The following is a 25542-nucleotide window of genomic DNA, read 5'->3' as shown; positions in this document are numbered from 1 at the left end:
TAAGCAACAGTTCTGTGCACAGTAATGCCTTGTTGATCAGAGAGGAGAAAAGCCAGGCTGATTCCAGAAGACAAGATGGTTACTGTAACTTAAATAACACTCAGTGAATAACACACAATAACAGAAAATCATCTTGGAACAACATGATAAACCATAAGGAAAAGACCGCATTGAGTTTCACTGCTGGAATCTGAGGCTGCAATGGCCAGTTAAAGAAAACACCGCCTAGCCTACCATATAAATCTTATAGACGACAGGAAAACGCCACAGGATTGCCTCTCAGTCATGTGTGCAAATTAAAGATGTAAGCTGTTTTATTCTGTTATTTAAGTTACTTAATAGGAGTGTGTCATTTTTGTCATTAGTCAAGGCTGTTTAATGCTAAAACTGGCTGAGAAACACCCCAGAACAAAATCACAATGTCTATGAACTACTGCTACATTTTTATAGCAAAAGACAGTAATTACTATCATCAAACTGTCAGGCTGTCATTCTTTCAATTTACTGCCTCGGCCCTGTCAATAGACAGTCAATGCCTAAAGACTGCAGAGGTAGAGCTGTGACAATGCTGAGGAAGAGGAGTGAGATAGCACATTTCTATACATGCAATTCAAGCAGTGTGTTATGCATCTTGCAGATAACATTTTTTTACTATAATCTTATAAAGATACTTTAGAACAATGCCTCAGTAAAGCCTGATGAACTTATTACTGTTGCTTTGACCCTGGACATGTACTATAATCCAGTAAAAGCAAGGAATGAATACTGGTGGCATATTTATTTATTTACTTACTTACTTATTTACTTACTTATTAAAAATTTGTAATGAAGGATGTGAAGTGAAGTATTACTCCAGCATTGGTCCATCTGTAGGAGCAGCTATGTCAGGCTCTCCCCGGCCTGCAAAAGCAACAGTGTAAGATGCAGCAGATTGAGCCCACTTCAAGACATTCATTATCCCCTCCTTCTCCCATGTGATACTGTTGATGAGCATCCTCACCCTGGTCAGGATGATGCCCCAGGACGATGTTGAGACTCACCTCAATATGCTGGAGTGTGTATGATGATATGCTTGAGTGATATTTTTAACATTGGCAAGATTATGCATGCAGATTTTAACAATAGCATCTGCAAGGTTTTGCTGGTCTCTGATGTGCCTCTGCTGGCTGGCTGTACTGCACTTTGTACATGGTGGAATTACAAAATCTATTCATGAACACATGCATGCAAGCACACACACACACACACACACACACACACTATTTGATGGCCATAGTAGGAGCGAATGGAAATCATTGGCTCTAAATGAAGGCTTCCAGCAAATAAGAAACTAAATGTTTGTGCTGGTCCTCAGTTCTGGGTTCATATTAAAAATTCTTCCAGTGTACCAATAACATGCTCATAAACACTCTAAATATGACAAACATTTGGGAAAATACTGTATGATAAACAAAGAACTCAACTCATTTTTAATTGCTTGTTGGACTTTTGGGAAATTTGGAATATTTTATTTTGTGTCCATTTTCTGTCCTGCTGAAGTTATAACCACATGTAACAGTCATTTAACGGAAATAGACATTTAATGGAAACTTAGAAACGTAGAATGTGGAGATACAGATGATTAATAACAGATTAATAACAGAAAGTTATGGGCACTGAATGAAATCATGATAGTGCTTAATAATCATGTGGATTATTTTTTATTCAATAACTGTCAGGTGTTCATTGGGTTTGAATGGTTTTAAAAATAACTGTTCATTTTTAAACCATAATCACAGTCTCTATTTTGGTCTCTATCTCCCATCAGTGCTTTCTGATTTTGGCACAATTTAGTTTAGTTATTATGAAGTGAAGTCTGAGTGGTTTCTAATGCTGTGTCCAGACATGAACAGGCCATGCCACATCCATGCTAATTTAATGTATCAGAATAAAATGGATGACTGGATTTGAAATATTTCCCTTTTCCAAAGTGAGCAGGTTGAACCTGCTGGGATGGTATTATGTGTTCAGATGAATGTGTACACTGAGTGGCCTTCTACCGCATTAATGTTGCCTTGTGTACAATTATTGCTATTTGATTTGTGCCTGTGACAAGAATTGGTGTGCTAATATAGATGTTCATTCAACCCATAGCCACAATCTAGAGCAGGGTAAAGCAGTTTTAGAAGATAAACGAATGAACGTATGAACGAATGAATGAATGAAACCCATACTTTAGACTCCCTAAATAGGCCATTCACTGTCAGTAACCATTTTGTTAGGACTGTTGTGCATCCAAAGCATGTCCTGTAAATTCTGAGTGCCAGGTGGGGACACCAGTCCATTGCAGGGCTCCCTGCACACAAATTCACACACTTATACCCACCTCAAGTCAGGGTAGTTTACACAGTTCACCTACTGGCATGTGTTGGGAAGTGGAAGGAAACCAGTGAACATGCACACAGTCACAAGTAGCAACTGTTCCACCCTGCATGAAATTATATATATATATTTTAAAAATAGTTTTTCTAAGAGGTGTTTATTTAAGAAAACAATGTGATACATGATTCAATATAGTAGCTCATGTTTAGCCCTAAACTGATTTTACAATTAACATTATGTACAAGTCTTTACAGTTTCCTCACAACACTTCAACATCCATGTTAATGTGAGGAGCACATAATTACAAAAATCCCCCAGTGTATTCAAAAGAAGAAGAAGAAGAAAAAAAAAAAGATTGTGATAAATAGAGATAAATAGATTAAAAAATTCTAAAAGAAAAAAAAACAGCCTCACAAATAAATAAATATAATCATAAATAACACTTAAATGATCTTTGGCCAAACTTGGGCCATGTATATATTTGCCTCCTGTAATCCATAGTGAAGCTTGTCTCAACATTATTTAAGAGGAGCTAGAGCACTTGACATCTTTAGCACTGTCTCGCTTTTCTGGAAGGCATGTGTTTGTGTGGGAAGAAGTGTGTAGGGGTAGTTTTGTGTGAGCATGAAAATCAGAGGTAAAGCAAAGGAAAAAAATCTATTGAGGCACTTTTTACGGATGTTTTCATTCCATTTTTTGAGTTTTTTCTTTCCTTAAGCACTGAAAACAAGGCAAAAATAAATAAATATGAGCAAAAATAATAGTCTTTTGAATCCTAGTCAGTTTTGTTGCATGGGGAACGGAGACAAACCAGCGCTCACAATGTTACCTTAAGGGTGAAAAAAAGCATTAAAAAATAAACAAAAATGGTAATATTAAATGAATATAAGGTAGTGAAATAAATAAACATCTTGCAAATTAGCATTTGTATTCATCGTCAGTGTTTGTTTTCTGTGGTACTTGTGGAGGTGATGTCAGTCTGGTTTTGCGCGTGTTCTCCAAAGATCCCTGCAAGGGTTTTGAAACGAGGTCCCCACTCGTTTAGGTAATCATAATCCTCTTCTGTGTCACCATTTAATGACTCTATGGAACTCAGACTTTCGCCCACCGATCCCTCGCCTTCATATGCGTAGGTGGCCAGTGAATCATAGGGTGGTGCAGAGTTATCGCCGTCATGTGCCTGCAGTCTCTGACTGATGAACTTCTGAAGGTCTTCACTGTCCTGTGAGGCGGGTAACGGCTGAGGAACAGAGGCAGCCTCTGGTTTAACGTCCCTCCGATAAAGATTGTCTTTGATGGCTTTAGGGTTTCGGAGAGTGCTAATGTCAAAGGCATGTGTGTCCTCCTCGCCTCCACCCTCATCATCATAGTGGATAACATTGTCTCGGATGTCTTCTTTGGAGGTCATAAGGGTTTCCTTTTTCTTCTGCCGGCGGACTCCCATGTAGAGCACTACGATCACTGTGGGGGGACAGAGGCATGTTTGTAAAGACATAAGTACAAAAACGATTGGTTTTAAAGGAAACAGTTTTTTTGGACCAAAATCGGTGACTGAAAAGGAAAAGGATAATGGCAGAAAATTCCTTTGTTCTATAAAATCAAAGAAGAAGGTTTGATTTGATATCCAGAATTTACAGTAACAATTTCTTGCCTCAGATTGCCAACATCTTCAATCCTGCAAAGTCTAGCCAGGATGTGCAATCGTCATCCATTCTGTCTGAATGCTTTAAAGTGCTGCAGAACCTTCTCTTTCCAGCCTTCTGACTTAAATTTTACTGAGCAATCGGAGAAGAAATAGTGCCCTTTGGCTAGAGCCTGGTAAATATAGATATGCATGTTCATGAATGCAGTGTAGTCTTCTCAGTGTGTGTGCAGACTGATGTGTTTTTTTCTTCAGTGTGGGGGTAAATAAAAGGGGTGTAGCAGTATATAGTGCCTGTTCAGGATGAAAGCAAATGTTCATAAATTTCATAAAAGTGAAGAATTGTGGAATATTACACTTGCGGGAAGAACATGACACCAGCAGGACCAGAGAAATAAAAATAACCCAGTGGTTTATGCCCTCTCACTTGAGAGATTATGGCTATGAAACAACAGCCCCCCCAAGTGATACACATCTACATTACAACACCTAATCTGTGTGTGTGTGTGTGCACATGTGTGTGTGTGCGTTTCTCAGGGGGTTATTTTTGTATGTGTATTTGGCCCCAGATAGGCAGGAGAGCAATTGATAATGCATTTTCTTTGCTCATATAGAGTTTTAACTGTGACTGCCACGGATGCTGCTGCAGAACTGAAAGTGGGTCAAGCTGACAAATAGAGCACCTATAATAGAGTTCGCCCACCATGTCGCTCCCTGAATATTCCTTCTCTTCTCCTGTGCATGTGTGTTTACTCAGTGAATGATTCGCTCTATCACAAGGATATGACTAAAAGAGCCGTAGGGGTCTGTCTCATTCTCACAGGCACGAAGGCAGTGAGGCAGTGAGGAACACCGGCCTTTAGCTAGTATCCTCCTAACACCTTTGCTGGTATTCTCTTATCAACAGTGCACTGGAATCTGGAGCAATGAGAAATTCAAGGATGACACAATGTTCTGTATCATCTTTTAGCTGAGAGGCTTGTAAGATTTTGCACAATATGTCATTGTCTTTTCATGCCCCGTAACCATCACATAATGATGATAGGAAGAAGGAAGGGGCTTTGGCCAAGCAATAATATGTAATATGTGTTGTGTAGATTATTATAGTGAAAAAAATAAAATAAAATAAAGAAAATACAGGAAGCCAGTTGTAATTCGGCTGTAGACACAGCATATGACCCCTGCTCATGTTTTGAAGCTATATACATTTACAGATTTTATCTGTTTAGGAAGCAAAGACAAGGGAAGATAAGATGCATTAATGAAAGCTGTTTTGTTGGTCTGCTCTGAAATCAGACATCAGAGTATTTAGGTTTCATATTTAAATATAAACGAAAAATAAATACATACACTACATGGCCAAAATTGAGACCACATCAAATTTTTTTCCCGTGCAAATTGGAAAAAAAAAAACCCATAAGGTTTTAGAATTCTGAAATATTTAAAACAGAGAGTAAATGTTCAATATCTTGAATATGAAATAATCAAGATTCTACATTCTGCATAAGTTCCTATTTGTCATATTGGCCATGCTAACTGCTTTATATAAAATGTCTGATATTTCTCATGCTTAATTTCTTCTATTAAACCATCCATTTAGACAACACTGATGGATTTGATCTAAAATTGATTGATGAAGTTTTTTTCCCATCCTCTAGCTGCAATGCAAAATAGTAGCATTTTCACTAGTGCTCCCAGACTTTTGGACCAGCTGTGCTGACCATCACATCCATATGTGCTTGTGCATGAACATCCTATTCCAGATTTAGTCCTCCCTTTGCTGTCATTGGAAGGCCTCCACTAGATTTTGGAATGTGACTGTGGGGATTTGTGCTCATTCAGCCACAAGAGCATTAGTGGGGACTGATGTTGGGCAAGAAGGCCTGGCACACAGTCAAGGTTCCATTTCATGGCAAAAGTGATCAATACTAGAGCACACCAAGACATTCTAGACACTTCTGCTCGCCCAGCTTTGTTTATTAGGATGGATGGATGGATGGATGTGAAGCTCAGGTGCCCATATTCTTTTAGCCATAAAATCTATTGCAAGATACAAACCTGCCGACTCTATATTTACGTTAATGGCATTTGGCACTTATTCAGACTGACTTTCAGAAATGATTTGAATGTGATAGAGACTATCGATACATCTATACTGGTTCAGTAGGTCACAGACTAAAAATACTATCAGTTTAAAAACTCTAATGGAATGGAATGTAGCAACAGCAGAGTGCTAGTACAGGGATCTTTAGCCATTGTATGAAGAAATCAAGAGACTTTTTGGACATCTAGGGAAAGGTTATTTCATCACCAAGGTACCAGAACATAGAAGAGTCTTTATGCATACCATCCTTGTACCCTGATAGATGGTGGAAGCAGTTGTGCAGTACTGGAGGATCGGAGGAAGCATGGTGCAATGCGGAGAGTTTTCTGACAGACATTTAAATCATCCAACTCGCTAGCCATAGTGATATCTATAGCGATTCACCTATACTATCATCAATCATCCCATGCCCAATGCTTACATTTAAGTGGAAAAAGAAAGTCTGCATCCAGCCCCAGAGTTGATCTGAAACAGGTAATGTATAACATCTGGCAGATATATCAAGAGGAATGAGCAAAGACTGACCAAAAATTTTGGCAGTGCTAGAGATGTTATTAAAACTGAGAGGATTCAGAGCTGCTAAGAGGATATAGCTGAGGTTGAAGGTATTTCTGTAAGCAAACGGGTGGATATAGAAGTGCATACTGAAAATATCTCAGTCACAATATGAAAGGGAAAGGGAGCAGATTTTTGGTCTTCTTGTACACTATGGCAGATCTCAAACTTTTTTCAGTCAGGGATTAAAAAAATACAGACACACTTAGTACGGTATTTATTTTGCCTATTTATTATAGTTTTTTGTTTTCAATTGTTTTTGTACTATTAATACTATTTATTGTATTAAATACTGCCATTATATTAAATATTACTGAAAAACATTAAACCCACTTCAATCTTTACATCCTCAAATTATATGAAATTCATTTATTGATATTTGATATATAGCTAGCCAGTATGGTTTGGTTGCAAAAACATAAAGCATCTTATTTTGAGTAAAGTGTGTACTGTGGATTAATTTGGCATTGCATTCTGCATTTTGGCATCAGACATTAGGAGGTGATGCGTAAACATTATTTAAGACTCTCAACACTATGCAGAGTATCAGCAGATTTCGCATTAGCTCTTAACAGTGCAGTGATCTCTTTCTAAACTGTCCTCCATTACCACTTAACACTGTGCTTGCAAATGTTAGGTTTTGCTTTACCAGTGTATTTTATATGCTGCTACATGCTCTATCTGTTCATGCGCCATTTAGATTATACTCCTGCTGCTCTGTGTAGTTAGTGTATAATTAATGTTTACCTTTATATAATTATCCATGATTTCCTGTTCATTTTTCTGTGCTGTGCTACACTTATATCTAAAACTGTCATTATACCAGTTAGTAATAAATCACATTCTTTCCCCCTCACTTATGTCACAGGAAGTAAATGCATGTTTTTATGTCATTATGTCACATCTATCTAAATTATTTCTGTGGACAGTCACTGGAGTCATTAGCTTATCTTGTTAAAAAGGTCCTACCTTAATGACCAACAAATCTTCTTAAATCATCATTGTAAGGAGGCAATAAGGGCTCTCTAGCCCATTCTTTATGCTCAGTCGTTTACTTTATCACTACAGAGCCTAGAGCTTAGAACTTGATGAGTAATTTAGACTGGGCCATAACTAAGTCCACCTAGCTAGTGGGGACTTTTTTTTTAATATGATTCTGATTAGGAGAGAAGCCACCATGGATGATATCCCAATGCCTAATTAATAAGTGCTTCCTAATTAACTGAGCTTGGAAAGCCCCTGAAGTCTGTTTATTTTGATCCACTCAACAAAAAGTCTTCCAGGACCAGGTTGGCTTATAGCTCATGAGCATAGAACTTTAAGATTATTATTTTTTAATTAGAGAAAAGTGATAATAGAGGAAATATTCATACATTGAAAAAAGGCAAATTGTTTTGAAAATCTTCAGTTCCAAAAAAGGGTTCTCTTTTCTGGTTTGTAACCCTTCCTTACAATCATCTGATGAGTGCACTTGATGCAAGCAATACATACATTTTGTTAGCTTAGTAACTGTGATGCGTTCCAAAACTGCACTCCACCATCTGGCTGCACTAATGATTTTGTCCTCGATTAAAGGAACCTAATTACTGAGATCATCTGCATTGTATCTGTAGCCACTGCAATCCATTACTTGGATACATTTCAGTACCCACAATGTATGGACCACTGTAAAACTATTCAGCAGAAAAAGTTAGGTTTTGTTTGCCTAATATTACCATAATCTAATGACTGTGCTGCACTGTTACACAATGATATATTTATATATTTCAATTCCCTGTTAATTATTAGATTTCTTTTTTTATTCCATTTGGTCATAGCTAGCAATCCACTCACCTAGCAGTATGACAATGCAAAGCAGAATAGCGATCAGTGCTCCGGTGCTGAGACCCACAGGGAGAAAGATGGCCTCTGCACTGCAGGTCAGCAGGGAGCCGTCAGAATCACAGCCACACACACGGATGGTCAGGGTGCCGGTGCTGCTCTGTACTGGGTAACCGCTGTCCTCAATCACTACCGGAAGGTGGTAGATCTCCTGAGCACGCCGCCAAAAACCACTGCGTAGGGTTACAATGCCTGCAGTGTTGTCTGGATGGATATGGATATGGGGAAAAAAAAAGAATATTAAAAGAAGTGTCTATCAAACAGCAATTGTAGCAAAGTGATTTAATAAAGAAGTGGGGAAAATTTGAATAAGTAAAGCTTGGTTTATTCTTCAGAACAGGCTCTAGAAAGGCTCCCATGTTGTAGGAAGACACTTGAAATAGAGCCTAGTTGAAGCAGATTAAAAAACTACCCTTTCCAAAATGACCAAACTAGCTTTCCTCCAACTCAGGGGTTGACCAGTATGATCATCTGAATTAATGGGGTGAAAAGTGGCAAAAGTGCATTGGTCAAACTAATTGCACTGCCCATAGCATGGAAGAAGCAATATCCAGTCTAAATTAACATGGCAGTAACTACTTAAACAATTTCATCGATCAAGGAAAAGAGACACAAGCAATTCTGAAAGTAATCTACATGTTTTTGAACTGCTAGTACTGTTGATCACTAAACACTTATAGAAGGTGTAATGAGTTGCACGACTTTTTCAGTCAGAGAAGTGATTTTATTTCTCACGAAATCAGCATTTGGGGACTTAGGGATCGACTTAACTTACCCCCACACTATGTTTTTTGATTGGGTTGTCCATTCAAGATTAAACCAGAAACCAAAAGTCACATTTTCAGTTAAATGTTTCCCCATTAGCTGTCCCTTGTTGGTTGCACAGTTATCCTCCAACTGTTCTAAATGGACATTCTGAGCTTCCTGAAATTTATTTCAGATTAAAGGATAAACCAGGATTACAGATGAGGTGGGCTGATGATATTAAAATTCATACAAATTAAAGAACGGGCTTTCTTGCAAAGTAGAACTTTGTATGCTCTCAGAAGTAAGAGCATTTTTCATTTCCACACAAAGACTGTGACCTTAAATTTCAGACATGTTACACTTGGTTGATTCTTCTTCTTCTTTTTTTTTTGTTCTATATACCTGAATCACTTACTGTGATTACCCTGTTATTTCTACCACATCAACATCTGTAGGAATGCACAAATGTCATTTTTTGTAAGAACTATAACTGCTAGCAGGTTGATGCATAATGGAGATGGCCTTGGTGTCATAGGAAGGTATCAGCTGCTGGGTGACAGAGGTATAATCACAAAAATGTAAATGGTTGTGTTTACAAAACAGCATCTTTAAAAGGGATCAAGCTGATATCCTGGCAGAAATATTATCTACTACATCTTGCAAAATTATATTTCTCATTTTTAAAACTTGATTTTGTTGTTCAGAGACAGCATAGAAAATGTCACAGCTATAAAAAAGTCATATATTCAAAGACATACTGTATTCAATGCAGACATGAATGAGAAAAAAAAAAATCGGTAGGATATAATCAAGACTGAATGTGATGAGACTCACTTCCAAAATCTTTGATGGTGAAGTTCTTGATTTTTATCTCTTCCTGTGGTGATTTGAATGAGAAATTATGTTCTGTCATTGGAATGTCTTCATCTTTTGCGCTGAAGATCTGAATCACCTATGGATAAAGGACAGGTTTGTAAAAGTGGCTCAATTACTGAATGGATGTTCAGTATTTATTTACTTTGGTGTATCATCAATATAAATGTATATTTTTGGCACGCAGCTTAAATTGATGTCTTAAAGCTGATTATGTTGGGACTTTTTTGGAACCAAATGCAACAGCACCACCAATGGTTATAGCAAAAATACATAGAATGTTATGAAGAAGCAAAAATCAAACTGAATGAATAGGTGGACCGTTTATTTAATTTAATTTAATTTTATTCCATTTTTCCTTTTTATACAGGAGAAACTAAAAATAGTTATAGTATGTACAGTTTGTTCAATCAAATAGTAAAGTACAAATACACAATAAGAAGCCATGCAACTTTCTAACAGACAAAAGGTATAAAGTTTATGCATCCTTTCAAATGTTCTGTATTTCTACAATTTGACCAGAAATGTAATTAGATCCTCATCTAAAATTAGATAAAGAGAACCCAATTAAACAAATGGTACATGAAGATTATAGTTTGTAAATCTATTAATTGAGCAAAATTGTTCAAAATTTTATATGTTTATCTAAAATGGTTTGTGAAGCTCTGTGAGTATGAGTTATTAAAAAGGGGTCATTGAAGTCATGTGTATCAAGCCACAGGATGGCATTCAGGCATGAGTTTAGCAGTCCCTCCTCATCACATATGTTTATGGAACTGTGCTATGCCTTCAAAAAGAATCCTGAGTTTTCGATTCTCACCAAGCTGCTTAGTAAACCCTTTCTAAAGAGTCTGGCCTCCACCTATTTACTGATATATAAATAGACGAAATTCAGCACCACTGTTACTCTCCCAATGTATGATTCTCTAGCAGATATCACTCCAAGGACATTATGAATATTATTATACAGAAAGACACAAAGAACCAACATATAAGGACCTACAGGCCATTCTTGTATAGAGTAATGTCAATGTTCATGGGCTCACCATCAGGCAAATACTAAACAAGCCTGCATTGAAGCATGGGGGTGGTAGAATAATGTTTTGGGGCTGCTTTAATATTCATATCCATGTTTTATATCCATATTTTATGTTCGGATTTAATATTGTCGTGGGCGTGGCCTAAACTGAAATGGATTTCTCCATTCAGTTAGTATGGCCTGTGAATTCGGCCTCTGACAGTTTCGCTACACTGTAAACCCTAATGTTGTCTTTACTTAAACAATCAAGTGATCATGACTAAACATTACTTAAAATTTTGCATTTTGGCCCTGTCACTAAAAAATATGAGTTAATGTAACTTATTTACCTTCAAAATGCATAAACTTAAGATTTCAAGTGTTGTGAGCTCAAAATTATGATTAATCATTTGAAAAAATAGGTTTACTTGAAACCGCTCACTCTGTTCTTCCTTTAACGTGATTTACCATGCAAGGAGTTATAAATAGCAACAAGACAACTAATGCTCTGATTGGTGGATTTCAAAATTGGTTTTGGCCTCGACTGTTGCTGACACCACAGTTCAAGACGCATGATTTTCTTCGTGTCCTATGTTCGGTAAGGGAAATTATGTAGATATAAAGTTATTTTGTGTGATTATTAAGAGTGAAATATGTTTATTTAAATCCCTGTGGTACGTTTTTATAATAAATGACAACGCAGCCATAATTACAGTATTTCCCGGTCAAAACTTTTACAGTGTAGCTATCAAGTAACGGTATTTTATTGATGGTTTTGTGATGGTATGATAACTGAGATATCAATGATTCTGTATTTGATTCGTAATACTGAAACATGTTAGTTAATACACTTAATCATCGTGCAATCGTGTATTTCTGCGGGAAAGAACATGGCAGCCACTTCCGAGACTAGTTAATTTCTGCCCGGTCAACTTGTTTCTTATTTTACCTATGAGATATACATATTTTATGTCGCCTAATCGTTTTTCTGTGCGAGATACATGACATCTACTGCTTAACGTTACACCATGTGGGTTATTATTTCCCGGGCAAACGTTGTCAGTGTCGCCATTAATTAAAGAGAAGGCACAGGTGATGTGATGTGTGATCTACGATGTACCTTAAATGGTTTGAACTGCGAGAGGTGTTACGCTTTCTTCGTAAGTTGAATACAGGAGGTGGTCTGCCGGAATGTGGCCAACTTTTTTGTACAAGTCTTCAAAATAATAAACGTCATTTATACTGCATACTTTAAAAAGTGTATACAAAATTCTTTGCAGGAAACATGTAAATTTACATAAACTCAAATGTATGCATGTCAATATAATTTTAGATTAGGGTTAGTGATTAATTTTTTTCTTAATAAACTTTCTGACAAACATGCATTGATGATAAACCTTTGATTTCTGATCATAACACTCTATTTATACCTGTTTTTTCACTAGGTGTCTGATCATCGCAACACTATCCTGGATGTGTCAGTGGGCATCTTATTTGAGGACACTGATCTTCAGCCTTCCAACTCCTTGCATTTGACTTCTTCGATTGGAATAATTCTTGAAGGCCAAGTGGTTATGGACAAAATGCATGACCTCCCACAGGCATTTTCCCCCTGTTACACCTCTGTAGTGTGGTTGTGACTCAATAATATTTCCATTACAGTATAGTCTGTACTGTAATATTGTGAAATTTTGGTGAAAGACACTATATATGTTGAGTTTTTATTATAGTTTGCTATGTTTGCACAAGGCATAAACGGTCAAATGTTAGTGTGACCTAGTGTGTTATAGTGACCTATTTCCATTTCAGTATAGTGTGTACTGTATTTTTATTAATATTGTGACATTTTGTCAATAAAGAAGATTAAATATGCTGTGCATTGTTTTATTTCAGTTCGGTGTGCACAAAGCTTGCAGTCAAAAATTAGAACTTCACTGAACAGTTTCAGTTAAATTTCCATGTTGAATTAACTTAAATATATAAATAGACTTGAAATTAATGCCAAGTTAAGTGAACATAATCGTTTAAGTACATTGAATAAGCACCAAGTTTGGTGAACTGAACAATTTAAGTACAGTCTACATGATCGCTAAGTTAAATAAACTAATTAATTACTTAATTAATTACTTAATTAATATGCAAGTTTTAGAAGATTCCATTACTCAATTGAATTGAGGGAATGAGTTTACTCAAACAATTTAGTTCAGTCAACTTATTAGGGTTTTCAGTGTATATCATTCATTACTCTCAAATAGAGATGAGTAAGGGGGATTTACCTTTACTTATAAATGCACTTATTCTTTTGTTTATACCTGCCTATGGTATATTTATTCAATTTCCCAAAAACCACATTACTTGCCTAATTTAAATCACCCTGATCAGGCAGTTAACACACATAAGTAAACAAATGTTGATTAAGCAAGGATTGTCATATTAATATCTGTCTTGCATATTTTATATCTGATAGCTTGCCTGTGCCTACTTGTGTAATAGTTCTTTGTTTATTTGTTTTTTTGCCCCACACAATGCTAGTCATGACCCACACCTCCAGTACTTAAATCTATGTTCATTTCAAACACATTATCAGTTTATTCCGAATAATGTAGTCAGATTTGTTGCTTACCTGCTAGTATAGGTATTGAGATCAGTTGCTTATTGTCTTTACATTCACTGTAAATGTATTTCACTGAGTATCATTCAAGGTACTTCGGCTGAAGATGCTTTATTGTTACTCTCTGTGTCTGTGTCCATGTAAGCACTGGGTGTGTTTTTATTTCCTTTCATTTCTGAAGGATTGGCCAAAATGTGTCGCCACAGGACTGACTATTTATACCTGACACTCTGAGTGATCATAATCTGCCTCATGCAGTAGGAACACATATCTCATATTTTATCCTCTGCTGCTCATGCCTGCTCCAGCACCATCCTGCCCCGCTGTTAACATCACCTGCTGCATCGCTGCTATGAACACTGCAGGTGCATGTTGAACAAAGCGATTAGCTCTGAGCTAATGCATCACTTAGCCACATGTGACCAACCCATCATGAACATCCGTCAGCCCATGCTGCTCTACCACCTGATCACTGCCAGGTAGTTCATCATCACAGCGCGCTACACAAATTTGTCAAATACCCAGAAATCCAAACAGCTAGAGCTAATCTCTCATCAAAGTCACCAAATGTGAAAAAAGTGATAGCTGGACCTTCACAAATGTTTTTGCAGTTTGATAATATCCCAAAGATTAAAGTTACTTATGCAAAGTGTTTGTTCTTACTGCTATTGTTCTTTTACCATTACTCTAAATGTATTTTTTTTTCCCCTTATCTTTGAGAAGCTAGCTGCACAAATTAACTCAAACGTAGAATAATACCTGGCATCAATCATACCTACATTGTCTCCTACTATAGCTGTGACCCAACCCCCTCACACACACACACACACACACACAGCCACAACTGCCCTGCAATTTTAATGAATGCGGTGGCATGCGAAGTGTGTCATAAATCATCTTAAATGGCTCATTAGTCCAGAATTGTTCTATGACTTGCATCTTCTCACAACACCTTGTTGTGCTCTCTTTCTTTTCTGTTTTTTTATACAAACTTTGTTCGTGTGTGTGTGTGTGTGGTGAGTGTGTGCATGTGTGTGTGTGAGAAAGAGAGAGAGAGAGAGAGAGAGAATTAGAAATTGATCCACATATTACTAGACACTCACCTGTCCTACTTTGGCACCTTCACACACGTATGTCTCGTAAGGTATAGCCAACTCAGGAGAAAACTCATTGACGTCTAACACATGAATTGTGACTGTGACTTTGCTGGTTAGGACTGGGTTATCTGTAAAAAAATAAATAAAATAAAATAAAAAATAAATAAATAAAAAAGGGAGAAAAAGCACAGACATGGTACTTTAGACGTTGTGCTGATAATTTGAGCAAATTATATTTATTATTATTATTGCCTTAAATATTTTTATAATTATTGCCTTATTGCCTAAATAAATATAGTGCTTTGTTCTCAAGCTCCAAATAATGTTTTTTGATGTAGAGCAGAAAAGATGAGAAGCTTCAGTAACTGAATTTTTGGAACATGAATTCAACACAACACACTATAAAGTCTTACGGTTTCCCGAAGCTAGGACGGAATTCATCAACTGTATAACACTGACATCATGTGGTCATATTAAGAAAAGCTCAGTAAAGATACAGACTTAAATTTGCATCATTTATTTCACTTGTGCAAGAGAAACAGGAACCATTAAATCACCTTTATATTGGTGATTATGGATTGTTCTTTAAGTAGAATTCAATGGCAATAACATCAACAGGCATGCCTCCACCGCTAACAAGCCTAGTCATTTTGTTACTTATTTGAATGCCTGAAATACTCTAATAATATGCTTCCAACAGGAAGGAAGACATTTGACCTTGTTTTGACCTTGACCCTCGTTGGCTCAATTGCAGAATTGAATTATTTGCAATGATATTTATATAAAAGTGAAACATTCAATCACTTGTTCTTGAGATGTTGCACTCACGAGAATCTCGGATGGTCAGACAGTTGAAAACATAATGCCCCCACCACCTAGTGGTGAACCCATTGAACCCATTATTATTTTAATAATAGCACAAAAATCAATAGGACCATGTCATTTTTCATCCATTACCCAAAACCAAGCAACTCAAGACGTGAATCCATACGCATTAAAAACAATGATAGAGCCAAACGCAGTTGGAAGATACAGTAACCTTAGCTAAATAGTTGTCTATATTTTGACTAACAGTACAATTGCCATTACTGTTAACAGGGACAATTAGACTCAATAAAACAACCAACATACAAACAAACAAAAGTAATAAATGTATAAGATGCATAGAAACATTCTAGATATTATGCTATTTGTGGGCACACTCAGTAGATTTGAATAAATACCCATGAATCATTAACAACAGCTATGAATTATGCAGTAACCAGAGTGAAACTAATGTCGTTATTATTAAGTCTCCTGACAGTTTAAGGAGTCAAAGAGCCATTAACTACCACAGACTTGGCCTCATGCTTGCACACTGGCAACAATTCACATGTACAAAGAGTTCATACAAACATTTACAAAAAGTTAGTGTTAGAGTTAAAGGTGAGTTTAGGAAACATACTTTACATGAAAATAAAATTAACCACACTGCATTTTTGCCTTTAAATTAATTTAATTATAGAGAGTTACAGATGTGTAAATGTACATTTAAATAGTTTGTGAATCATTTACCTTCACCTTCTAAATGATCTTATGAACTTCTGACAACCCCTAAATCACGACTTTATAAGTAATTGTTACCTAATTAAAAATTATAAATTGATCATTAATAAAGTATGTTATCAAATATATTACAGATATGCCCTTTGATCATGCATATTAAATCATTTATAATGACATTTTATAACTGGTTGCTAATGCCTAGTAACGGAGAAGCAATGCTTACTAAATGATGACAGAAGTATTTACTCACGCTCATCTAATGCTTCATAGCATGCAGCCGTTAATACTATTATTACAAATTTCTAGACTATAATACTTCTTTCTTCACCTATTTCCCAGTGTCCTTTTTTATTTGTTTAATAAAATAAATTATTTATTTATTTATTTATTTATTTATTTATTTATTACTAATCAAGTTTAAATTAGATTTTTAAAAAATAAAAACATGTACATACATGCTGCTGAATAATTATTGTAGCACAAATTGTGCTGAATATAGTATAATAAGACTTTTGGTAATAAATTGAATATAATTAACTGAAATAAGAACAAATGTCAGGGCATGTCAAAATATCTCCAGAACCTGTAAAAAACAATTAAAGAGAGAACTATTCAGTATTTTCTTTGAAGATGCTGTTGATTTATCCAGGCTTGAAATGCTGTGCTATCAATACAAACCTAAAAAGCTATTTAGACTAAATAGTGATTAGATTTAAAATATTCTTTTGTCACCTATTACTTCTTAAACTGCCAGGAGAGTTAACTCATAACTACTGTTAGTACCATTAGTACTACCATATGGATAATTCATAGCTGTTACTACAACTTTGTGATTAATAAATAATATATAGATATATTTTATATATATATATATATATATATATATATATATATATATATATATATATATATATAATAAAAAATGGAGCTTTCAAAGGTTGACAACAGGAGATAATGGCACCTAGGTGACAACATGGCTAGCTCACGGAAAGCCAGGTCAAAGTGAACCCAGCAGACCTACAGTGTTAAACTTGATTACTTACAGCCATGATGCTGTTTGAATTCTGTGTGTGCGGTGCAGTGGGGACATCAGTGTGGAATGAACTTTTATAGATTTGATCCGTGATATGAGTTTGTGGTGGCTAAAGGGATGGCTTAGAGAAAAAGAGATCTATACTCATCCCCGCTGGGGTCTCATATACAGCCAAGACCTTTGGCTGACCTTGATGGAGAAAAGCAATCTTCCTGGCAATATAGTGATGTGTAGAAGTGTGTGTGTGCATCTGTGTTTGTGTGTGTGTGTGTGTGTGCACGTGCTCATGAGCATGTTTAGGGGTTGTGTAGGCATAGCTTCTCTGTGTCAGATCTGCCGTAGTTTGGAGCCATGCCATTCAAACTAAAGTAAGTTATAATGAGAAACCTTTCAAATGTTTCCTGTTCAGCTTATTTGAATGAAATTTCACACTGAATTTAACTACACTAAATTGTTATTTAAGGTCCAGCTGTGTGAAATGATAAGCCTGTCAGACAAAATGTCTTCTCTGTCTTCTGACTAAATGGAGCTATGGCCTGTGGTGTCTGGTGTGAAGCTGAATGTCAGCACACTGCCAGGAGCCTGCCAGAGATCCAGACAAAGGCTGTCAACATAAAAGGTTATTGGTGCAGTTTGTCACCAGTTTGTCATTTACAATAGATTCATGACCATTCTCTGATGGCTATAGTTTTTTTTTTTATTTAAGCCAGAAACAAAAATATCAAGAATTCTTTTTTTTGGTGAAAAACAAAATTTTATTGTACTGACAGTTATGTATTATTATATACAATTCCTTTAAGTATATGATTTGACATCTATGATATAAGTGTGTAAACAGCATTGTGTTTAGAATCCAAAAATCACTGCCATAGCCCATAGTGGGGGTCTATAGAAGGTATGGCTTAGAAATGCACAAATACAATAAAAGACTTTGTAAGAACATGGACAACAAGTGGGAATATTCAAGGAACAACTGGGAAACATACTTCTGAAAAATCAAGAGGTGGAAAAAATACTGAATTAAATCAAAGAACACATGGCGCAATAAAAGTCTAGGCTTTGCACCATGCCCTGAGGGATTTGTGGCACTATCTAACTATGATTTATCCATTATTTTTAAATAATAATAATATTATTATTATTATTATTATTATTATTATTATTAAAATTATTATTAAAATTTATTTATTATTTTAAAACTCTGGCATAGTTGTTACTTAGTAAATAGTTTTACATTAACAAAATAATTGATATGGCAAACATTCTTTTTGTTATTTTTGGTAGAAAAAAATAATTATAACTAATAATAATGTACCAATTTAGATTTCAAATAGACATCAGCACTTTGCTCTTTATTTTGACACTGAATTTATTTCTATGTCTTTATCCACTAGATGGTGCCATGCTCTTAAGTGATACATCTACACACGTAGTGCTTTGTGCTACATTACCATTGGGGCTGTAGTCCAGCTGAGGTTATACATTATACCTATATAAGGAATTAGTTTGGTGTAGGAATTGATGGGAGATTTAGAATAGATGGCAGACTTTCATAGTTGCTGCTAATATGATAGAGACCATGGCCTGTTTTTATAAGTTCACACGCTGACTAGCCTCTAATTAATGTCATGCAGCCAAATGCCCACACACGTTTGCTGCATTAACAGAAACAAGGTCTCAGGAGCATGCTTCTCATTACCAGCAACAAGTACACTATTTTAGGACACAGTGCTGACTCATCACCTCATATAGTACCATCAGCAGTATTATTTCTGATTTCATATCCTCTAATTCTACAACATGTGGGACTGCACCTGGCTCAGGGGGTGAGAAAGAGAAGGAAAGGAGAGAGAGAGAGAGAGAGAGAGAGAGAGAGAGAGAGAGAGATAGGTGTTCATGTTTAAGCATATGGATATTTGCTAGCAGGTTTATAAAGCACATTGAAAGTTGTGATATTTACAACTTGTAACTTGTAAAATGTTTTAATAATAATAATAATAATAATAATAATAATAATAATAATAATAATAATAATTGCCAGAATGTCAACTATAAATTACAGCTGTTTTTATTATTTTTTTTAGTATTATCTTCCTAATCTTAATAAAAGCAAATCAATGTACATTTTTAAGTTCAGGATTTTCTCAGGCGGTGGTGTTTCCTGGGAGGCCTGGGATTACATTAATTCTGTAACATTCTCTCTCTTACTATCAGTGTCTGCTACAGACCGATAAAAAGAAAAAAAAAATACATATTAATAAATGTGAGCTTCCAACACTGAATGAACAAGTCTCACTGCAACAGAACCAAAGTTTTACAGACTAGCTTCGCCTCCCAACAACTCCACAAATTAGCATTAGCAAACTGTAATTAGCATATCAGCAGCATGAGCATGAGAGACAGTAAGACCTTAACTTTTAATAGCCTTACGAGAATTTTCTGGTTAATGAATGTAGAGTGCAGCATTTGTAATTTTGTTTGAGTACCACGAGTGCATGTTTATAAAGGTAGTAGACATTCATGTCTTACTTTATAAAACCAGAACTGGTGAAATGGCATTTTAATGTATTTAATGTTGTTAGCCTTAAAACAGCAACTCAGCTTCTCAAATTAGCACTGTAGTTTCTGAACATGTAACAAGGTGTTAAAAATTGTTTTGTAATTAACACTTGATAGCTGTCTGCGAAGACCGTTTAGGAGATATTACCTTGCATAACTAATTAAATTGGAAAATAAAAAAAAGCTTTAATCAGCTAACGGCTGAAGGTCGTAGAAAGGAAATGAGTCTGTTGTTAAATTTATAAGGTCAAAGCAACAAGACAGACACTTTAACAATGAAACCCGTTCAAAGGAGACATAATATTTCAGCTCATCATTAATTACTTCCAGACCATTTGGGGAAAGTTGGAGCATACTTACTAACTTTGGTTGCCACAACAGTAATGTTGTGTTGGACTCTGCTCTCCCTGTCCAGAAGCTCATTAGTGGAGATGGTTCCTATTACAGGGTCGATGTCAAAGAAGCTATCCAGGTCGCTTTTCCAGTCAATAGAATACCTACAGGGATAGAATAAAAACTTAAATTACTACTAAGCATATGGATTCTATAGGATTCACATTACTGAGAAACATAAATGCATAATATTTGAACATAATTTCCAGCTTGAGCATTAAAAAAGATGCTTCAGCCATGAATTAAGTATCAAATGGCTATGGCTGAGAGATTATTATTATGTTACATAGTAATTTATACAACTAATCCACTAATACGATTGGACAATTCCATTCCAAACTGGGATGTTTGTGTCTCTCAGCCTGTCTGTGTTCAGCTTGTAAAATTCCACTTCTAGCAGCAGTCCACTTAAACTGTTACTACAATAGAGTTAGTGACGTCTTCAGTGCACATGCCAAATAATACATTTTTCATGAATATAACATTGGACTTCAAATATAAAAGCTCTGAATTTTTAAAAACCATGAAAGCTTGTCAGAAGAAGATACAAAAGATTAAAGGAAGCCAGTTTCATCAGACGCACTTTTAATGGGAATTTATAAATCATTGTGAGCTAGCTTCTTCAATATCTTTCTTTTTTTATTATTTCTGGAGTAAAAATAAACAAAATATTTGTCTATATATATTGTTTCTGAAATGTCACTATAGCCGAATCACAGCCATGCAATATTCAGTATAATCAAACTATTGCTCATTCAATATTGCTTGAATAGATATCAATAACTATCTATCTGGTTCTACTTCCTTTCATTCCAGAACTTCTAAGGTAGGGTCCTTTAGTTTTACTAAAATTTTCATCACCTTAGGAGCATGAACTCATGTGTGTAGTCTAAAAAAAACATATGGTGCATGACTCTACATGACGTCTTGTTTCCTATTCTTGCCCAAGTGGATTCATGTTGCTGAGTACAGTGTTCTAGTCCACTGACTTTTATACTAATCCTATTATTGTCAAATAATATTGAGTGCACTGATACAGGAGTTAGTAGTTCTAATAGTTGACTTTTTGATGTCTATGCCAAGGACAAGACATTTGGAATATTTTGGAGTTGGGCATAAAGCATCATGAGTGCTGTATGGCTAAATTGTTATTATCTGCAACTCTACTAGTGAAATTCTGTATGTTTTGTTGTATATTGTGAATGCTCTGCACCTGTCAACCTTTACAAAGATTACAAAGTTAAGTGTGTTAAGTGCAGACAGGCACCCCGGAGTATTGGTCCAGGGCACAGTTTTTCTCTGCAGTGAAGGGAATTGCAAAAGATGCTCCCCAAGGCAGGAGGAAGGTGTAAAGAAAACTTGATGGAAGATGGAAAAATGATTCTTGTTGACATATAAGGTATAACTGAAACCTAGAAAGGAAATCTGTATGAGCGTAAATACAGTGTACTGGACAGCAACTCTTAGAGGAATGTCTCTTGTGGGCATTATGCAGTGACTTTGAGTTTATTGGGTGCCTTCACATCCCATGTGCTCAGTTTCAGTGAAGCTAACTCTCAAAAGAACACAGTATTAAGCCTCTGGGAGATTCTCATCCTCAGTAGAGTACAATATTTGCACCTTAGGTAATTTTTTTTAGGTAAAGAATGTTGAGAGATTTATATCAATAAAAACAGAATCCACACATAAGTGACTTTCATCCTCAGTAGGAAGCAATATTAACACTTTTATTGATTATCAGTCTCACTAAAGTTTGGTGTATTCATGAGTGCTGTCTCTTTTTATCTGGCATGATGTGCCATCAGGACATGAACCCCTGTGGCAACCTTGATGTGTTCAGCTAGAACAAAAGGTAACAGTATAACTGTTTTTTTATGGCTGAATTATTTACATTAGAATCAAATGGCAGATAAAATAGTCCTCAACTGAAGCTGTTGGTTTCAGAGAATAGGTAACCAAGCAACTAAGATTTAATCTGCAACATTATTGTGAATATGTATTCCCAGAATTCAGTAAAAAAGTTTATCCAGTCATTTATGTATATAACATAGACATATATTTTGCATAGCTGCACTGTTGAATCTGTCCAAACCAACATATATAATTGGAAATCATTAGCACAGAAGTGAGGTACAAGATTTTGCTTGCTGATTACTTGTTCAATTAAGGGGGAACAATAAGTTATGAATTGTTTATAAGGCATTCTCGAAAACTGAAGCATGCTTGTATGGTGTTCATCCTTGCATTAAATGATATATATTAGATGTAGGTCACAAGGAGCTAAAATTTGAAATCTGCATTGGATGCACATGATTCTCATGAGATGGAGAGAAAATAATCTGCATTAAAATGAGAAATGCTTTCCTATGAATATGTTCAAAATGCCTAGCTGAAATAGAAAAAGGGTTGAAAAGTGTTGAAGTTAGCAAAGGACGCTTTTGCTATTTTCCTCTTTCAGGCGTTATGCGCTTCCCATATAGAGTTCTAAGGCATAACTTTAAAAGCTGTTCCATACACAGGGGTGCATTCTGTGGCATTGTTTAGTGCTGAGTGAGTGCAGCACCAGAGAACAATGCTAATAGTTTTTAAATAATTCAGCATGGACAAAAAGTAAATGTATATATTGAAGCAACTCCTAGAGAATGAGTTATTTGTTTGGCCATCAGAGCATTGGAGCCATCACATAGCACTTATACTGTGGTCACGACTAACAGGAGAAAAAAAAAATTCTATTAACCTGGAGTGCAGAAATAAAGGAATGGGGTGCAAAAGCAGTCTAGTGTCTTATAAAGAAATATAGATGAAATGGGGGGAAAAAAACCTCGTGTTATAGGGGTGATTTTCTTGACATGGTTTGGATCCACCTGTCTCATTAGAAGGAAGAGTCACTAAAATCATTCCAAAGTTCTTCTGACTGATCAACTTTCTCCTACAATGAACCTTTTCCATTATATGAGTGTTGTCTCTTCCAGAATAGCAATGTCTCTATTCACAGGACAGAAAGGTTCACTGAATGATTTAATGAGAATGTAAATGATTTACATTCTATGTTATGGTGTTCCCAATCACCAGATCTCAATTCATTTGAATGTCTGTGGTAAATTGTCTTGATAGCTCATGGAGGCCCAACATATTATTAAGTGTTATACAAGCCTATTTGTGTTCCCAAATACATACCTGACCAAGCTGTTTCCTGCATCCAAATCCTGAGCAGTCACTGCTCCAATAATAGTGCCTGCTGGTGTGTCCTCATAAACATCCATTGTGTAGTATGGTTTACTGAAAACAGGAGGCTCATCCACATCCAGAACATTAATCTTGACAGTTGCTGTGTCTTTAAATGGACCAAAACTGTGAAACCGTGGGTCCAAGTGTGCATTTGATGCCTCAACTGTAAAGGTATAGGCCTTTTTTGTCTCGTAGTCCAGAGGCTGTGGAAGAACGGAAACAAATGAATAAATAATCTAGCAAATGACTCATTTAAATGCAGGAGTTTCTTTGCTCCTTCTGTCTGTAATCAATGTAGTAAGTGAATATTTCAGTACTTGTCACTGTATCAAGCCAGAGAGTTCCTGGTTTTCATGGACATCATGCAATTTGCGTGCTGATTGGAGCGTTATGGGCAGTTTTGCCAAGTGTGTGTCAGAAATGAGCTACATTTAAACTACCATCATACCATATATTTTTCTCTTTAATTTATTTTCATAAATTAAATTTAAAGTGAATTAAAGTAAATAAAAAAATTTAAATTAAAGTAAATGTGTAACTCATAGAAAAATAGATAACAATTTGACATCATCTTAGAACATTGATGAAATTATTCAAGAAAAGTATGTCTTTTAATATTGCTTGTCAATTAGTCAATCAGATCTGGCAACCCTGGTCACAGTACATACAACCAATCATTAATTTCCCAAATGTAACAAAGAAATTTAAAACCTTAAACATGACCCGTGTTGCTAATTATCACAATATTATGGAAACTGTAAAAAGTCAACTGCAAAAAAACACAGTTTTACTTTCAATTCATATGGCATGTCCTGGAGGTGTTATATAAACACTGTCAGCTGCATTAAAACCACTTAATTCTTAATTAAATGACATGTTAACCATTTAAATGGCTTCCACGCTGCTTACTTGTTCTGTCATGAGTCATTGTTTAATGAGAGCTTAATTTATTTCATTTATTAATACATTACATACATTAAAAATACAGTCTTTACACTGAACTTGCATTTCCACTTCCAGTCCCAGTCTCAGTCTTTTTGACAGCTTTATGGGTGACCATATTCACTACTTCACATCAGCGCCACTTCACTTCACACAGGGGGCATCTAGTTTGCATGATGAGCTACAGCAGTTGTAAATTGAAAAAAAGCTGCACTGAATGTATAGGCTTTGGCAACCATCCCTCTATCTATCTATCTATCTATCTATCTATCTATCTATCTATCTATCTAAGAATTGTCTCATTGTCTTGTTATCAAATCTTTCACTACAATGAATCATTGTTCATCAATTTTGTATCTGAATTTGTATAAACCAATATGACTTTACTTGAGGAAACACAATATTCTTTAAGAAACTAAAAAGATAAAGACTCTTGAACATCCAGTAGAGTGGGTCATATCTTTAGCTACAAGGAGATATAAAGTGAACTTGTTATGCCCAAGATCACTCTGAGAATATCGAGTTCCCTGACATCAATTTCTCCGTTTCTCTGAACATTCTTTGGTTGGGAACAGACGTGTTTGAGAAATCCCCCAGCAATTATCACAAAGGTCAAAGAAGCCTACACACACACACACACACACAAGATACAATGGACAGAGAACACTAGAGAAAATGCCGTTTTGCATTTTTTTTAAACGTAGTAGTTTATCAGCAGTCACCTGAGTTACAGTTGCATGAATTTTAGAATTTCTTAGTATTTGATATTGCCTCTTTTTGCTACAGTGACACCACAACTGAGCTGACAAGCTGACATGGACTCCACTCCAAACCTGAATATTTATATTAGACCCAATGGAGTGTCATCAGTACAAGTGTTTTAATGGAATGAATAAAAAGAAGGAAAACTTGACCTTCCATTCGAAGCAGTTAACATGGTCAGTAGCACAAAT

At 35.8% G+C, this 25542-nt stretch overlaps 1 protein-coding gene across 1 annotated transcript in view; it reads right to left on the bottom strand.

The window, feature by feature from the left end:
- Positions 1-2522: 2522 nt before the first annotated feature.
- The window catches only part of LOC131363251 (cadherin-12), a 101308-nt gene continuing 78288 nt past the window's right edge, over positions 2523-25542 (bottom strand). The window contains exons 7-12 of the mRNA XM_058405595.1: positions 23597-23850; positions 20387-20523; positions 14896-15017; positions 10125-10242; positions 8496-8747; positions 2523-3822 (exon numbers count right to left, since the gene is read on the bottom strand). Of these exons, the coding sequence (XP_058261578.1) occupies positions 3299-3822; positions 8496-8747; positions 10125-10242; positions 14896-15017; positions 20387-20523; positions 23597-23850 (1407 nt within the window). The 3' untranslated portion in view covers positions 2523-3298. The remainder of the gene's footprint in view (positions 3823-8495; positions 8748-10124; positions 10243-14895; positions 15018-20386; positions 20524-23596; positions 23851-25542) is intronic.

The sequence above is a fragment of the Hemibagrus wyckioides genome, linkage group LG13 (genome assembly GCF_019097595.1).
Source record: "Hemibagrus wyckioides isolate EC202008001 linkage group LG13, SWU_Hwy_1.0, whole genome shotgun sequence".
In the NCBI taxonomy this organism is placed as follows: Eukaryota; Metazoa; Chordata; class Actinopteri; order Siluriformes; family Bagridae; genus Hemibagrus; species Hemibagrus wyckioides.
The sequence above is the reverse complement of the archived record's forward strand: the minus strand, read 5'-3'. Positions and strand labels throughout refer to the sequence as shown.